The sequence below is a fragment of the Terrapene carolina genome, unplaced genomic scaffold (assembly GCF_002925995.2).
Source record: "Terrapene carolina triunguis isolate 2854851 unplaced genomic scaffold, T_m_triunguis-2.0 Scaffold211, whole genome shotgun sequence".
In the NCBI taxonomy this organism is placed as follows: domain Eukaryota; kingdom Metazoa; phylum Chordata; order Testudines; family Emydidae; genus Terrapene; species Terrapene triunguis.
In genome coordinates, this window is record NW_020664562.1 from 3249269 (window position 1) to 3267390 (window position 18122).

Sequence of the window (18122 nt, forward strand, 5' to 3'; positions counted from 1 at the left end):
GGGGAGAAGGAGCAGGGGGAGGAGCTCCAGACTGCTGGTGCGAATGGCCGGCTGGTGATCTGCAAATGCAGGGAGGGAGCGATCTCTGCTGCAGGGGAGAGGAGAGGGGAAGCGGGAGAGGGGCTCTCTGGCTGTCGGAGCCCCATGTAAGTGGCACCATCCTGCCGGCCTCCCTGTTAGCCGCGCGTGCTCTGCATGGGGGGGGAAGTCCGGACATTTAGAAATTCCCCCCGGACGCTATTTTTAGCTCTAAAATCCGGATATGTCCGGGGGAATCCGGACGAATGGTAACCCTACACTGTATGCTCTTTTGCTGCAGCAGAGCATCAGGGCCATACAATGATCAACTTTCCAATGATCTCAGCTGAGGTTACCTAAGATGTTTACTGTGGGAAAACAGAAAATAGGCTCTAATTGAGCGAGGTACTGGGCCTAACTTCATGCATACAAGTAGTCTCCCTGAAGTCTGAGATTGCTCACATACTTAAGCCCTTAATTTTAAATTCCTTGTGGAAATGGGGCTGTTATGAGGCAATCTTAGGAAAAATTGGGAAAAGACAGACTCTAAAGGAAAAGGTGACTTGTGGAATTTACACAAATTTGTTTTCATTCAAAAACCGCTTCAGTGGAAAAGAGCTTTTAAAATAAAATCTGTAGTTTCAATTGTATACATTTGGCGACTTTATTCCATGTACATGACTGTCTAGGTAAACATTAATTCTATAAATATGCTGATACTGATTTTTGTTCTTGCAGCATGCAGCTGGGGATGGGAATAGTTGGCTTAGTTTGAAACTCACTAATTATCTACATATTGTCTTAATCTTTCAAGTAGTAATAAGGATGATACTTTTGGCAGATGTCAGGTGTCCTCCACTCCCACTGTTCAGAAAGATTAGGTGCACACCCTCTGAAAATACCATGTTACATCTAAAAATTAAAACCTTATAAAATGTCTATTTTTCATATTAAAAAGTTATTGTCTGCTAACAGGTTGGTTTAATATACATCTTTTCTTTTCCTTCTAGAGAGAGGTTAACAGTTGGATGTTGCCAACTGGCACAGCTGGAATACACTATTACACAATGCAATGCATCTGTCCATATGGAGGCCAAAAATAGGGGCTGGTTATGATACTACAATCAACTTCAGGTTTTGATCTACACTGTTCTCCCCCCTTGAGCTTCCCCCTCCTTAAATTGTAGTTTTTTTTTTTTTATTAAAATGGGGAACTGTGTCAGGAGAGCAACCAAAATCTAGTCCAGTATTTCTCAGTGCTGGTTGTTTAACTTACACTTGAATCTACTTCCTGAATTTTTTCCCCCATTCAGCTAGCAACAGGAGTCCACCAGCAGCATTAATTGTTGGCATTTGCGTTAAATCTCGTCTTCCAGAGATGAACACAATCGTAGATGTTGCCACTAGGATACTTAGCATACATCTGTTTGGACCACTTTTAAAGTGCAAAAAATAAATAGCCAGTGTTTTTGTATAGAAGACCACCCTGTAAACACTTCCCTTCTATGACAACCAAAAAGCAAGAAAACAAAGTGTGGTGTAAAATTTAAGAGATTCAAGACTATCTATAAAAGCTATTGTTTTCAAACACCTTTAAGTCCAAGCTAGAGGAAAGAATTTTTTTTTGGTCTGCCTAAAAGATGACAGGTAAAAAATAGTTTAAAAGTTCTGCCCTCCTCCAGTTCAATGATCAGGTTAACCCTTTCCTGTATGTACTGGTCTGATAGGAAATTCTCAGTACCAATCCTTAACTTAAGCAAAGGTGGTGCAGGTGAGATCTTAGTGTTTCTTAAAAGGTATGTGAGTTAAACAGGTACTAACAAGTAAAACTGCCTAAAAATTGCTTCCTGTCTAAATTAACTGGTTTTATTTACCCATCAGTGATTAGTAATTCTATTTGTCCTGTCCCTTACAGTAGAAATTTGGGTGGCTTTTACCTAGAAGTCATCTAAAAAAAACCAAAACACACCTACCTTTTCAACCTACCTTTATCTATAAAGGAACTTCTTTTCTACTGCAGGGCACCGTCAAATGATTTCCCTTGCTGCTGTTGGAATGTAATTATAACTTGTTTCCTGAAACTGAGTTCACAGCTATTTAATTTGTCTACAGCTATTTACAATACTTCTGGCCTTTAACCGTATCTATTTGCTTGTACAGAGACCAGACATACTTGTAAAACTGTATCACTGATTTTTTTTTTTAATATATTTTTGACTTTGTAAAAGCTTTATTGGAAGTGTAACTAATTGAAGTTTAATTCCTTAATAAATTGCGCTATTTTGAACAGGCCTATCTTTACTATATAGATGCAAATGTGTCAACTCACTTCAAGCAAACTCGGGGGGAATATTTCTTTTGTTCGTGTTCCTGTATACCATTCTATGTACTGAATTCACAAATGTCTCAGAAGCTGCTACAGTACAGGCTCTCAATTGCAGAAAAATAATGGTTTTTAAAAATACCTTGCTGCCCCATTCTGATTGTTCTAATATGTACCTAGTATGCTTGGGGTAAAAAAAAACCAAACGGGATTGTTCATAACATACTGTCAATGCTGTTGTCCTCAAACACTGACAATTTCATTCTTCAAGGCAGCAGTAAAACTTGGTGACTTGTCAGGAATGCATCACAGTATATGTATGTAAAACACATGCCTTTTTTCCAGATCTACTAAAAGTTACTAAGAGCTATCTGTAATTTTCTGACCAGTTACTAAAACTAATTTTATATGGCTTAATGTCTGTCCTTAGCTAAACATTCAGCTCATGGGCATTATGACTTCTGGGTCCACCTCTCAAATACTCCAGCTTAGTTAATTCCAGAGTTCTGTAGTTGAGATGAAATGTAGCAAGCCCTATCATTGCTGTATAGAGTTGGAAAGGAGTAAGAGACTGACAAAAGCTGGTGGTGCTCACTGTGAGAACAGTAGACCTAAGCCTAGACCAGTTTTAGCTATATCGATCAGAACTTTAACCGAAGTTTTTCTAACTACATTTTACTTAATTTGAAAGTGCTATGCTTTAGAATAGTGCTAAATGAGCCACATTAAATTCAGTATTAACCAATTGTAGAAAACCTGGTCAGTCACTTTGCTGTTAGAAAAATAGTAAATGAAACAATGAACTCATTACTGTGGCTCTTTTGGGTACTGTTGATTACTAATTTGGCTGCTGAGGTCTGAGTATCACTGCTCTAATAAATCCTAAAATTTTGCTTTTAGTGGGCAGATTCACTTCCATTTGTGTTGCAGGATCATTTATCTTTTAAATAAAGACTGTCTTAGTGACCTGTGAACAAAGCCACAACTACAACTTTGATAGTAATCCTGTGGTGCAAGGATTTCCTGTAAGGTACCTTTTAATGTGTTTGCATCAGCAGCAAGCATTAAGTGCTAAGTTTGGCACCAAGAAAGTTAGATGTGCAGCACTACACATTAGACACCAAGTCATCCCAGCCAACATTTTTACATATGAATAGAGAAAATGAATCAAAACATAATACCAAGCACTTACGGAACAAATTAAGTACAAGTCATGTTCTAGCACATTTGTCAGCTTGCACTATTAGAAAAATAAATACCATTTTAAGAAATGTTTTCATCACCCATTGGTAATATCCTAAAAACATGAACACTTCAGGTTTTACAAATATTAGCTCAACCTTGGTAACAAAACTGCTGTACAGAAAGCACCTTCGACAGGTGTCAAAATAGTTGGAGCTAAAATGATTTTAAATAAAAAAAAATCAGTTATGTTCAGAAACTCCATTCAAATTTAATGATCAGTGTTGCATACTAAAGTACAATAGTGTAGCAGAGGCAAAAAGCTTAGACGCTCATGTACAGTGGTAAATTAAATATCCCACTCCATCTCTATGAACACCAAGACTGTCTCTGCCTCAATAACTACTATCTGCCACTTTCACTTCAACAGGTAATATTCTGCTGAGTATATAAAAAGTTATAAAAAGGCAATCATAAAAGGTTAAGTATTGGCAGGCATGTCAACTTTAATAAAAAAAAAAAAGCATTGTATGTGTTAAATAAGGCTTCTTGTTACAGACTGTTCCAGTTACTGGGGCGCAGGAGAGGGAGGGGAGCCTGAAAAACCAACTGCCTATAACCGAAAACCCTATTCTTCCTGCCCCAAATACACATTCTAAGGGGGAAAAAATGTGCAAATTGGCAAAACAAACATTGGGGGGAAGCTCTTGAAATGATATGCCCAATCAGTTCTTAGTTTCTCTTGCAATATTATCAATTTCCAAAATCTAAGTAACAAAATCCAAAAATACACAAACACCCTTCATCTTTCCAAAAAAAAGTATATACAGCACATTAATAGTATGCAATATGCAAAAGCTTTGTGTTGCTGTTGGCAACTTCTATACCCTCCCAACCCTCACACATACCTCTACTAAAACACAATTACATCACTAAGCCTGTTAGTTTGCCTGGGGCACTTAAAGTGGTTAAAATTTGTAAGTTTTTGTATATGGGCTCCATTCATTTGACTCTGGGTTGTAGATTTCAACTGTATTCAGGAATTCATTGCCATCAAATCCTCCAACTGCATAAATGGTGTTTGCCACAGCTGCAATACCAGCATTGCTTCTTGGAGTAGTCATGTTTCCCATCATCTTCCATTCATTTTTAGCAGGGTCATACATCTCCACACAACTGACAGCACGAGAACCATCAAAGCCTCCACCAACAAAGAGTTTTCCTATTTAAAAGGAAATGATAAAAGTTTAACTGCTTACATTCCATAAGCCTCTACTTCATGAACTACGTGTGCACATTTGTGAAGAAATTATTAAACTAACTCAACACGAAGGGAGGTTGAAATCTAGGAAAAGGGATTTGTGTATTCCCAATACCATCAAACTACTTGTACTCTCTTGGTTACCAAAACTGTTTTCTGTACTTATTTCAGAATTACTTCCATAACAATTTCCAATTAGTGTTCGAATGCTGTTTATCTAGATAATGTATGATATTTCACTAGATAAAACTTCCATTGTCTGAAGTCCTTTATGAAAGTCAAGCCCAGGAAGTATCTGGATTTTTTTTTTTCTCTGCCAATCCTTTGCTTAACTGGCTGAAAGACTAGAAACTTACCATCATGAACAGCCACTCCAGCTCCACGCCTAGCCACATTCATAGGTGCAATTAGAGTCCAGGTGTCATTCTCTGAATTGTAACGTTCTACACTGTTCAGACAATTCCAGGATTCTGCTCCTCCAATTATATACAAATATCCACTTAGCTCACATACTGCAGACTGATGTCTACCTACAAATCAGAAGCCATTTTGAGAAGTTATATTGAGACCCCCCCCCCCCAAAACCAAACCTATCACTCCTTAAGATTTTAGCAATACAGACTTGCTGGTGCATGGCAGCTGCCTTTTTTATTAGAAATAAAATATGCACATAGGCAGCAACATTAAAAATCTGCTTTAAAAACAGCGCAACAAACTTACGAATGTTAAGTGGAGCACAGCTTGTCCAAGATTTTGTTATAGGATCAAACACATCACAATTTTTCAGTCCCTTCCGGCCATAAGGATCTGAGCCACCAACAACGTACAGCTTACCATTCAAAGCACATACTCCTGTTTGTATATAAATAAAAGTGATTTATCATCTAATAAATGTGTAAGGAACTAAACAGCCACAGTCACAAAACAGCCATTACCTGCATTGCAACGACTGGTTCTCAGTTCTGGAACAGGAGTCCAGTCATCTATTTCTGGATCATACATTTCCCCACAACTCAAGTCATCGGAGTGACCATTTGACCCCCCTACAACATACAGCTGTCCCTAAGTGGAAGAAAAAACAACCACTGTTTCACATGTGAATTGAAATTAATTCTGTTCCAGAGCAGTTCACTGGTATTAATTACAATTACTCAACTGCTTGCAAGGGAAAATCCCGATATACAAGAACAATTAAGTTATTAGTTAAATATCATGTAGTTTACTGTGACCCTGTATGTTTCTTTTAAGGACTGACAAATCCGGTTTTTTCAAGACACAATCCCAGAGATGTAACCAAATATCAAACACTGATATATCAGCATTTATTACTGAAACTTAAGTTATATTTTAAGAAAAATGGTCTTTCTATATTGTCAGGGATCTCTGCATCTGTAATTGAAGGATATCTTTATCACTGCTGAACAACCTCCTCAAAGGCTGGAGCCACCAAGGAGGACACTGCAAATGAAGAAAAATGTGAATGCTTGACAGAACTGTTTCCAGAAGTCTCTATGGTCAGCTCTTTTCAGCACAGCATGTTTGAATGGACACAGATTAAGTCCCCTCTATTTAATTATTAGTCAAACTGAGAAAGTGTTAGACAATACTGTGCTTTCTTCACTAATTCCCATACAATCAAATAAAATCCCTCCTGGCAAACCTATAGAATTGGCTGCTTGTGAATACTGAGACACTAACTGTCCCACTTGGCAGATGGGGCATGAAATCATAATAGCCTCTGTGTAACTGCAATATTTCTTTTTGAAACTTTATCCTAGAAATTCTGAATACCTTAGAGTGGATTTGTGCATATTTTAGATCTAAATCTGTTTGTCCCATCCTTACTTTCTCTCACACAATCGAAATAATCTACTAAGGCATTTATACATCACAAGAAAGTGCTTTTTTAATCTGCTCTTTACACAGCACATACCATTAGAACTGCCATCTGGAATCTGGCTCTTGGTGTTCTCATAGGTGCAATGAAAGTCCAACGGTCCTTTCGTGGATCATAGCACTCTACTGTGCGCAGACATTCCTCTCTGTTATAGCCACCTAACAGTAAGCCAAAAGAAATCACATGCAAGGAGTTTATTAGGAATCAAAATAAGTCTTAAACATTGTTTACTAGCTTCATTAAAGTTAGCATAGAATCTATGAACCTCGTTCAGATCACTTACTTATGGAAGGTACTGTATATTAGACATGGTTCAATCCAAACAAGTTTTTGCTTTAATTATTTTATTGGTATTTTTACCTGCAGCTATTAGCTTGCCATTAAGTTCTGCTGTTCCCAACCCAGATCGAGCATACTGCATTGGAGACAGGGGCTTTTCTATAAGGTCATCTGGTTGAATCTCAAAACTCCTGCTCTTCAGGAGTCGTGGAGTACTAGTTGGAGAGCTCTGAGGGCTGTTACGTCCATGAAGAAAAATCACACAGAACACACCATCCAAAACAGCAAGACACAGGTAGGTATTACCTGAAAAACAATTTTAAAAAACTTTTCTATATTTAAAATACTAACTAGTGGCTTCCAAGTTTAAGCCTATACTTAACCCTTACAGGTCTGGAGATTCCTTAATACTAATACTGTTGAGATTTACAGACTCCAAACTTCACTCCAGTTATACAGAAACACTATATTGGATGACTCAATTAAGATTCTACATAAAAAACAACCCATAAATCAATCTGAAAACCTTTTAGGAGGAAGTCCCCCCCCATGACAAAATAACTTCCATGGTTCACTCAAATAATGCACTTGTCCACCTTCCTCACAATTCACCAAAATTTTCCATCCTCGGCCTCAAAATATCTGGGTTTTGATCTCAACTGTGCTACAGGCCTGAGTAACCGTGGACAATTCACTTTACCTGGTTCTCTATCCCATAGGGGTATTGAAGGAAATTCATTAATGTATGTGAGGTGCTCAGATGCTATGATTACAAGCAACAGGGAAAACCCTAAACAAAAGAAGCCTAGACACTTACTTGAAGTCTTTTCAGAAGCAACGATTTTCCATTCATGTTTAGGACTCTGTACAGTAGCATTTGGAGAAGAAAGGCTTCCAGAGGAACTGCTACTTATCTGCTTGTGATCGTTCTCACGTGGTTGCTTTTTCTGCAAAATCAAAAGGCAGCTACAGAACCCTAGCCAGAGACCACACCTTGATCTACCTTTACTTCTCTCAACTAATCCACACAATTGAGGAAAATGCTTGATCTTTTCGACCTCTGCAAAGCATCATTTATAGCACACCTAAATTTTAAACAGAATTGCTTACATAATTAAAACACTTAAGTCGATTTACTCCCATCTTAGTACTTATTTCATCTCATACCACTACCTGAGCCTCTATCATAGACTCAGCCTTAGAAATCATACGGCTCTGAACTCCTTTTTAGAAGTCAAGCATGCACTTTCACTGGACAAAGGGTTTTCAAACTTCCTGTATCTTCCAGATTTATTAAAAATTAAAAAACAAAAAAACCATTCTTTGCCAGACTTAATAAAATGGAAGTATGCATTTTCAAACTCTCTTGGAATTTGGGCTAAGCCCACAATGCCCATTTCTGATTGTTTTTTAATAGATTCCTATTCCTCAGATTAGAGGCCCTTTCACGCAACACAGTCAACCTGTGGAACTCATTGCCTGGGGAGGTTGTGATAGCCAAAACTATAATGAGGTTCAAAAAAGAATTAGATAAGCTAATGGAGGACAGGTTCATCAATGGTTATTAGCCAAGATGGTCAGGGACACAATCCCATGCTCTGGATGGCCATAAGCCATTGACTGCTAGATGCTGGGACTGGACGACAGGGATGGATTGCTCAATAACTGGCTTGTTCTGTTCATTCCCTCTGAAGCATCTGGCATTGGCCACTGTTGGAAGACAGGATACTGGACCAGGTGGACCATTGGTCTGACCCAATATGGCCATTCTTGTGTTCTCATCTAAAACAAGTCTTGGTGATTTGGCTTCAAGTTGTCTTTGTGATCCTGTTTAGTTATTTCTCTGATCTTACTTTTCTTCTGCTAATACTTTGCATGGAAGGGTTATTTTCCTGAGTCTCATCCCTAGTATAGTTTATTCAGTATTTCACTTTATAAACTATTTATTGTGCAGACTTAACAGATACAAGGGGAAAAAAACTTATTTCAGATCACATCATTGACAATGTTTGGAGTAAAAGCCAGGTCAAGAGCAAAAGTCCAACATTTATCAATTCTATTAATTCAGTATAACAATGTTCTAAAACCCTGCAGCTGAAATTTACAACACCTGTGTGGACCCTTGAACTGTATCGTTTTTCATATTACAGAAAAGGTAGCCAGATTTGTAAAATACTAACTCCCAATCTAAGCTTATCCATCAGTTTTTCCACCAAGAATTTCCCATACTCTGCACTGAACCATATATATCACATAGCAAGGCTCTGTCGTCTGCCAAAATTATTTTACGTCTTAACAGACCAACTACCCAACAAGTTATATGTTTCTGAGGAGACCAATGTGTTTATTTTTGTATCTCAACTAAAACTGGTGTGTCTTCTTTCCCCCCACCCTCACCATGGTGAAACTATTTCAGTTTTAAGTATTAAATCCCACCCAAGCATTTTTATAGCTTTTTGTATACATGGATGTTCCTTAAATTATTTGAGAATTTTTAAAGATTGAATTAAATTCTCCAAGATAGTGTATCTAAAAAAAAAATTATTGATGTATACAATTTAAACATTTTTGCTCTAGTTTCTGCAAATATGAAGAAAAAAAATCTGAGTGAAGTTTACTTTGGTCCTTGGCTTCCAAGTATGAGAACTGCCAATAAATATTTGATCTACTGAGTCGGAACAAAATTAATCCAATGGACTCATTAAATACCACTGAGGCAAACAGGGTTTATTTACTCAACTATTCTCTTTACAGATTTATTTTCATTTTTAAAATCCATGCTCTATGCAACTATAAAGGTATTTTTAAAGTTTACTAAAAAAAACCTCTACCAAAACCAGACTGCTTCTGTCTGCAATTCTCATTGCTATGACTTCAGAAATCAAAGTAAAACTGCATTTAAACTCAATAGCAATTCAAATTTAGACACAGTAACTCTCATTTGGGTCCATCAACCCATCCATTTCTTTTTAAGTTCCTTTCTTGAACTAGATAAAAAGTTTGGAGGGTGAGAAGATAGAAGTGAGAAGATTCATGAACTTGGCATTTATAAAATCAAGGACTGACCGCAATAGCTGAAGACAAATGAACACACTTTCCTGCACAACTTTGCCAATGTATCTCTGCTCTGACTTTTAACCTCTAACTATTCCATACTTCTGCTTCTTGCTCAAACTAATAATTGTGCAAAGTTGTCTATTTTTTCAAGGACGTGAACAAGAAAGAACTAGAATTAAATCACCAAATTCAATTTAACTTGTGACTTATGCCCAAATTTAAAACCAGATAAAAGTTGAATATATATACACATCAGGATCCCCCCCCGCCAACCCATCTGACCCTACAATCAAAAGAATTTATTGCCTCCTTTGCAACTCCATGCTAGATTTTGCAGAGAAATTTCTCTATAATTCCTTTAATGCCTGGCTCTTCTTACATTCAGTCTGCACCCTCTTGTTTTTATGCCAATTACTTTTTCAGTCATGTCATCCACATTTTCTAATCCATCTGAACTGTGTAAACTAGACACTCCCACACCTTTCTCAAACTATTTATATTAAATTTGATTTTTCTAATATTTCTATTATAGACTCCCTTGTACTAGCCACCCTCTTCTGTATCTTTTCAGTTCTTTGATAACCTGGGTTTTGTTTTTAAAAAACTCACATTTAGCACTCAAATTAGTACTGTTAATAACAAGATGAAGCAAGTGAATCGCCAATACCAACACAGAAGCTGTTTCTGCAAAATGTTTTCCCATCTGCATTAATCATTAAGATACCGCTTCTTCCCTTTACTACAGTACACAAGATTTTAGGTGTGCTATAAATTGCTCTAACCAAATTTTTACCTGATGTAACCTCAGACCATGTGCAATTTGTACCTGCACAAACTGAATGTGGTCATCATCACTGCCATACACCTCAGCCTGTCCATCTAGTAGATTTCCATCAAGCAGCTTGTGATCAGCTGAGTAGTACAACGTTTGAACCTGCAAAACAGGAACAGAATACCCATGTGGCTGCTGTCTCCATAGCTACTTAACTACAGGCAGATTTACACAAACTCCAGAAGGTCCTCTCCAGCATAGCTCTTGTCATGTCATCTCATCTCAATCTAGTAATGACAAAATTAAAAGGAAGCAGACGTCACGGTGTAAGTCTTCAAATATCAGCTGAAGGATCCTTGATTTCTCAGCTTGAAAGAAATCTTCATTTTTCAAGGACTTCTATTATTTCCCAGTATAGTAACTAATATATATCACAAGTACAATGTACATTATCTTGCAGAACAAATTATACAATCCACAATCTCATGCAAGCACTCGTTATTCCCTGCAAACAAGTTTTCTGAATTGCAAATACAATGCTTTCTGTGGGCAAAAAAAAAAAAAAAAAAAAAGGGAGGGGGGAGGGGGTGAAGCCAAAGATTGGATTCTAAAAAGGAAAGGAATTGAAAGAGGGGAGCAAAAATGTAAGTTATGGAGGAAATGTTGCCCATGACTTGTACCAAATGCAATGCATTAATCAAGTGCATCTGAGTTGCAACTGGGAAAATCAGAGCATTTTAAAAATAACTATTGAAAGGGGAAACATACATGTGAGAATATATTTGACAGTATAAACATGTACTTTTGCCTATACAGAAGTGTTCTGATTATCTACGTTGCCTGTAATAACAAACTGGGAAGATTTTATGATGAGCAACAGGTTTTGTGAACTCCATTTTCCAAGCAAGTTAAAAATTTAGAATTCCACTATGTAGATATTCCATCAAATGTAGATATTTAAAAAATTGCCCACAGTCTAAGTGTAGTAGTTGTATTCATGAGTAAAGCCATTAAACAACACACAAAACATTAAAAATAAGATATCCTGTAAAGGAGTAAGTAAACACCATTAAATCATCATCATCGTTCTCTGCCCACAGCGGATTTTCTTAGGAGAACTGGGGCAGGACTGCTGCTTCATTACGTGTCAATACACTTGAGGTTTCTTCTTGGTTCTTCAGCCTTGGTATCCTAGTTTTGTTAATAAACCTATGGGGAGATAATCAATGGGGAGGAACAACCATTAGAAGCTTTTACCTACTTCTCGTTAACAAGCAAAAACCTGTGGAAGAAAACATTTAAGAATCTACAGCAAGTTTCAGTGCCACCTCCCCATTTCCAAAGCAAAGTTAAATGCACTTTGAAGTTGTTAAACAGCACACAGTGAGAAAACAAAAACAAAAAAGGAAAGCAAAAGACCAGACTGAACAGTTCATTCAGCTCACCTGGACACCCCCCCCGTTTCTCAGCTTATGGGTACCTATAGTAAAATTTAAATTCTTCAGGGTCATGGTTAAAAATAAAAGAAAAAAAGGGATCATCCTTCATATCACAGAAGTTTAATTTTTTTTAAAAACTATTTAATCCCATTTTCTTAAAGACTAACCTCTTCCATTAGATCTTCCAGACTGTCTCCATTTTCCCAGATGCTGCGCTGCACCCAGTTGATTACCTTTGTGTATAATTTGCCATTGCTAGGCAAGCCAACGTTGTCTTCAAGCATTACTTCAAGCTTGAGTTAAAAATAAGAGTAAGTTAGCATCCAGCTTACACTACTGCATAAAAGTTATACATTTACAGCATGTCAGTATTTTACTGAAGTTAATTATTCCTAAAGAAATTAAAACAGGACAGAATTTTCTAGCTCTGCATACTGAAAATGAATGAGTATACTACTCTACTATTACACCAATGAAGATCAGCCCCTGGCTCTTTTCCTACACCCTGGCAACAGAAATGATGATTTTGCATCCTTCAATTTTGACTTAATATCTAAAGTCGTCTCAGGATGGAAGACAGCATGTATCATGCACAGCCAAGTTTCATGGTACCAATGAATATAATCTAATGTAGACTTCTAACAGAAAAAAAAGTTGTATAAAATGCTAGCATACTGTGTTAAACAATTTGAAAACTACTCTGCAAACTCAGCATGTGTGAAATTTTTCCACCATTGAAAAAGAAACCAGTGATTTTTACTGTTTACCTTACTATGGCTATTAAGCAAGATGTGCACGGATGGTGTCCCTAAACCTGTTTCTCAGAAGCTGGGAATGAGCGACAGGGAATGGATCACTCAATGATCACCTGTTCTGTTCATTCCCTCTGGGGCACCTGGCATTGGCCACTGTCAGAAGACAGGATACTGGGCTAGATGGACTTTTGGTCTGAACCAGTATGGCCATTCTTATGTTCTCTCTCTCGTACCTAAATTACCTAGGTTTATTACGTTACAAGATTAAAGAAACAGCTTTAAATTGCTGCTAACCTTTAACCGTGGAAGCTTGAGAAATTCCTCTTGTTCTGAAATCTGCAACAAATGTTCCTGAATGTAACCATCAATCTTGTTCAACAAACGTGAGTCTCCCATACAACTTGCGAAGTTCCGATAAGAGATGCAGCTCTGAACGTCCATCTTAGAGAGCAAATAATCACCACAAACCTTAAAAAAAAAAAAAAAAAAAAAAAAAGAGTAATATTCCAAATTTACTAATAGCATATTACACTTTTATACATACATTTCTTTTCCAACATATGGCAAACACTCTTACTTTTCTACCAGTTTGAAAGATTTTACTTGCTCTACTGGTACTCTACACTGTGGGTGCAGAAAATCTCTCTGAAACTAGTAGAATCACCTTAAGTGTGATCACTGTATGCACTATTGTAGTGATAACGTTAGAACGGTAATGGCTAGTACCTTAATATGAAAGATACCACAGAAAGGGAGAACAGTATAGTTATGATACAGATTTTCTGGTCAACTCTTTCAGGAAGGCAACATTTCATCTAGTGGTTTTGTTAAATAAAATCTACCTAAGGACTTCTGGCCTCCACATCATATTATCTAAGCACCTATCAAGGTACATATTGTTTATTCTTAAATGAATGTATAGCCTGTCTCCCCTATTGAATGTGTTGTTTACAAACAGACTGACAGCAACCAGGGATTTGAGAGTCAATGTGGACTATTCACATTCCTATATCAGTTACAGTTCTTCAGGTCAAATTATGCCTTCTCTGCGAGCCCAGTGTCTTCAGCGGGCTTGCACGGGTGTAGCTGACTGGAATTAAGTCAACAGTTCTAGTAATAAAACACAAGTACAGAATCCGTCTCTATTATCTTGGCTCTACAGTGCTAACAGGTGTGGAAGTGGTAAATACCTTTCTGTCACTAAAAATCAGTACATGTGATTTTGAGTACACAAAGAATAGCTCTCTTGAGTGACAAGTAGTCATTTTTAATCACTTTTCTACAGTGTAGTCTCACTTGAGTGTCCGGTTCACACTAAATATACGTTTTCTCTGCCCCTCAAAGGTTAATAATGGGACTGCTGTAGTAGCTGCAAATTATACCTGCTTGACTCTCTCCATCTTCAGCTTCTTTGCTGCAGAGTATACATCTTTTACTAGCTCTTTATCAGCTTTCAACCTATTAAAGAAATTTAGGTGTTATTCTAAAACAAGTAATATTAATATTTATCTCTTATTGCTTATCAGGAAGTAATACTCACTGAGCAGTGTAGGCATAATTTAATAAGACTTCAACAGCTTGTGGATTGAGATCATCAAATTTAACATGAGAAACTCCATGAGAATCACTATCACTGTTGAAGATTTCAAACAGGTAGGGACTGCAGCAAGCTAGGACTGCTCTATGTGCCAACGTCTCATGTCCACATACCTTTATTTTAAAAACATATACATGAGGACAGTAAAAAATTAAGAATGTACATTACAAAAATGCAAAGTATTATGCAGTCTTGTTCAAAACATAAGAGATCAAAACTCAATGTATATTAGAGAAATTACTTTATTAATATAATTTTTTTCAATTTGCACCAGATGAATTAAACTGCTACATTTTCAGCTATCAATATATGGTTTTTAACTATATTTTTCTGAATTTATATCCTTTGGAAAATCAGATTATAAGATCTTTAAGATTCACCGAATCAATGTATACAGACAACAAAGAACACTGTTTAAATGTTGCACCCAGATGACACATTATAACTTACCTGAAGCCGAACATCACAGAACTGACCACTTTTACGCAAGGCATTTAACTTGGCAACAGATGACTCTATGAAGTTTTCATCTTCAAACATCAAATATCCATTAGGAATCATTTTGCTGTAGGTTTGGCTGTCAAAAAAAAGGTAAGTGTCTTTCAATTTGTAAAGTTTACATACACAGCACTGAAGTGTATAAACTACTATTTCCTTATTACCAGCTCCCCCTTTCCAAATATATAGATACGTTGTGCGATGTCGATAAAATAAAGAGCAGTGACACATTTAAAACTAGACTGGACAAAATGCACTGGCAGTGGGATGGACTAGGTAATAACAGATCTTTTCCATCTCTAATTTCTATGATTTTAAGATTTGCACTGTATGTTCATCTGAACTAATTTCTACTGGTTCTATGGACTCCATGCCATGTATGGTTCATTAGGTCTGCACAATATAACCATTTCAGAGGTCAAAGAAAGCAAATCAATAGTTGAAAAGTGCCAGGATTTCAACCTTCTCTTTAAACGACTCTTAAGACCTAGTTTATACACATTTTTCAACTGTACAAAAATATCTTAAAAAACAGTTTAGCTTTATGTAATAACATTAGCAGAATGAAACACTCTGAACAATTAGCAAACATACATTTAAAGGATCACTACCAAGTTAAAAGTCTTTTCTACCTGCAGTTTTACCTATTTATAAATAATACCTATGGTCTGATCTATGTAGCACCACAGTGCAAACTAGAGGCGAGTGAATTAATTGTAGGTCTAACTGCCCTGTGTAGACTCTTCTGACACAAACTAAAAGGTGCGTAGTGCGTATTAATCTAGTCATACTAACGCACAGCAGGTACCTTTTAGTTTGAGGCAGCAGGGTCTATACAAGCAGTTAATAGTGCTCTACAGTTCAAACTTCTCTAGTTTGCACTGCAGCATCATGTAGAGAAACCCTAAGATTATTATAACAGAGTAAAAAACAATTATTTTTTCAAAGTTTACTTTGTGTATTTGACAGCAATTTATATGTAGTCAGTTTCACTGGTTCCCCGGGCTCAGTCAAATCAGTCACTTCTGTTTGTGTGGGGCATTCACATAGCTATAGGTAAATGAGAACCATTTTTAGAAATAGGAAAGTGTGATTGCAAGAATGCCAAAAAATGACAGGGAAACTCAGAGGCAGAATAGTACTTGAAGCGACAACTTATTTGATGAGTTTGACAAGATTTCAAATTTAAAGAGGCCTGTAGGATTGACAAGGAAAATGAGGATGTAACTTCAGAAGTGCCAACTGAAGGTGTTAGACACCTGTTTGAAAATCCCACACTATAAAGTTACCCAAACAACTTTTTGGAAAAGAACATGAGATATGCTATTTCTAATTTATTATTTCACAACAATTTGCATTTTTAGTTTAGTTTACAATTAAAGAAATGTAATTAGCATAAGATTTTTTAAATATTTTAAGGTCAGACTGGGAAACTAGAGCAAAGATTAGTATTAAGAAAGATAAGCCATATTAAAAATACCCTGTAAATCACTGATGTAAATCCAATTACCTCAGTAGTTTACTAGAGTAAATTACCACAAATAAACATACTAAATGATAAGTTTCACTTAATTACAAGCTTCTTCCTTTGCATACACTTTCATTTATAGTCAAATACTATGTTATGTCTGCCTATTGCAGTAACAGAGCAAAAATTTGCTAACCACAATTATATGTTTGATCTTATACACATTTAATTAATAGCATTATCTCACCTGCTAAATATATTGCTGTAAATTTATAACTGGGAAACCCTAAATAATCCAATGGTAATGGCGTGTTAAATCAGAGCACGTCACTTTCAATATCTTCTTATATGAAGACAATTTGCTGAAGTGCAGGCAGACGGGTCGTGTCCTGTGAGCTGCAATGACGATTCCAAAACTAGCAGGCTTGAAAATGATGTAATCAAGTCCTTAAGAGCTATAGACATGAATTTCTTCTGTGATAATCATGCATCATAATCTGCAACAAGCAAACAAAAGTTAGTAATTAAATATAAAACAGCATTATTTCAGTATTTTATGTTTCAGATTTAGCAATTAATATCCCTTTCAAATCCAGGGCTAGAATGTTTAACTGTACAGTTAACTTTTCTCTATAATCTATACTCACAAATTTTGTTCTAAGTACTCACACACATTCTTTAATGGCGACCTCAATACATTCTCAGCTGGCAAAAAGTAATGGTCATAGAGCTTAAGGTCAAAAGGGACCACACTAGAGCATCTCATCTGACCTCCTGGATGTCACAGGCCGCCACACCGAGCACCCACACACTAATCCCAACAACCAAAATTAGACCAAAGCATTACAGCCCACAGAGAGTAACAATTATGTGCCACAAGACAGATGAGGTAATATCTTCTATTGGACCAACTTCTGTTGGAGAGAGAGACAAGTTTTCGAGACTCATGTCTCTAATATCCTGGTTACTGCTTACTTTGCTTAAGAGCCTTTGGTGTGGGACCTTGTGAAAGGCATTCTTAGTCCATGATTACTGTATCAATTGGATGGATCACCCTTGTCCACATGCTTGTTGACACCCTCAAAGATTGATAGATGAGGCATTATTTCCCTTTACAAAAGCCATGTTGACTCTTTCCCAACCTATTGCGATCATCTACGTGTCGTCATAATTCTGTTCTTTACTATAGTTTCAATCAATTCAAATCAAGAGCAATATACTGATTTTCCCACAGCACCTGCAATGTTCTGTAGCAGTTACCTAGAAAAACTGGTTTTACCATGGCAATTTTTTCTATTCCTGAAAATACTGTGCTGCAAAGAGCAGCCAATAGTTAGCCAGGAAAGAATGAACATTCAACTATGTTTAACTCCTAAAGCATATATGGGTGTGTGAATGGAGGAAGTAATAAGATATATATGTGTTATAAAGCACCAAAAATGTCTACTAGAGAGATATTTGGGGACCACAAATTAAACAAGGACCTTAATATCAGTATACTGTGTTACGATTTTCAAATGAAATCACAGATTTCATTCAACATATGCTGAGCCTCCTTTTGGCTGTTTATGCCTCC

General features: G+C 36.7%; 2 protein-coding genes across 4 annotated transcripts in view; one reads left to right on the plus strand and one right to left on the minus strand.

Moving 5' to 3' along the window:
* Nucleotides 1–1170, plus strand: part of LOC112103411 (transcriptional protein SWT1) — an 82808-nt gene extending 81638 nt beyond the window's left edge. For both annotated transcript variants that reach the window (XM_024195141.3, XM_024195142.3), the window contains one exon: nucleotides 1029–1170. In XM_024195141.3, the coding sequence (XP_024050909.2) occupies nucleotides 1029–1134 (106 nt within the window). In that variant the 3' untranslated portion in view covers nucleotides 1135–1170. The remainder of the gene's footprint in view (nucleotides 1–1028) is intronic.
* A 2599-nt stretch (nucleotides 1171–3769) lies between these two features.
* Nucleotides 3770–16831, minus strand: LOC113407387 (influenza virus NS1A-binding protein homolog). Of its 2 annotated transcripts, none has more exons than XM_026655824.1 (14): nucleotides 16794–16831; nucleotides 15031–15157; nucleotides 14524–14693; nucleotides 14366–14441; nucleotides 13278–13451; nucleotides 12396–12521; nucleotides 10844–10951; nucleotides 7778–7907; nucleotides 7042–7266; nucleotides 6718–6839; nucleotides 5720–5846; nucleotides 5505–5636; nucleotides 5141–5314; nucleotides 3770–4745 (listed from the first exon to the last, which is right to left on the minus strand). In XM_026655824.1, the coding sequence occupies exons 2-14, from the start codon at nucleotides 15139–15141 to the stop codon at nucleotides 4492–4494; spliced, it is 1929 nt and encodes a 642-aa protein (XP_026511609.1). In that variant the 5' UTR covers nucleotides 15142–15157; nucleotides 16794–16831; the 3' UTR covers nucleotides 3770–4491. The 2 variants fall into 2 exon arrangements, with proteins under 2 accessions (XP_026511609.1, XP_026511608.1); XM_026655823.1 differs by having other exon boundaries at nucleotides 10811–10951.
* Between the last annotated feature and the right edge of the window lie 1291 nt (nucleotides 16832–18122).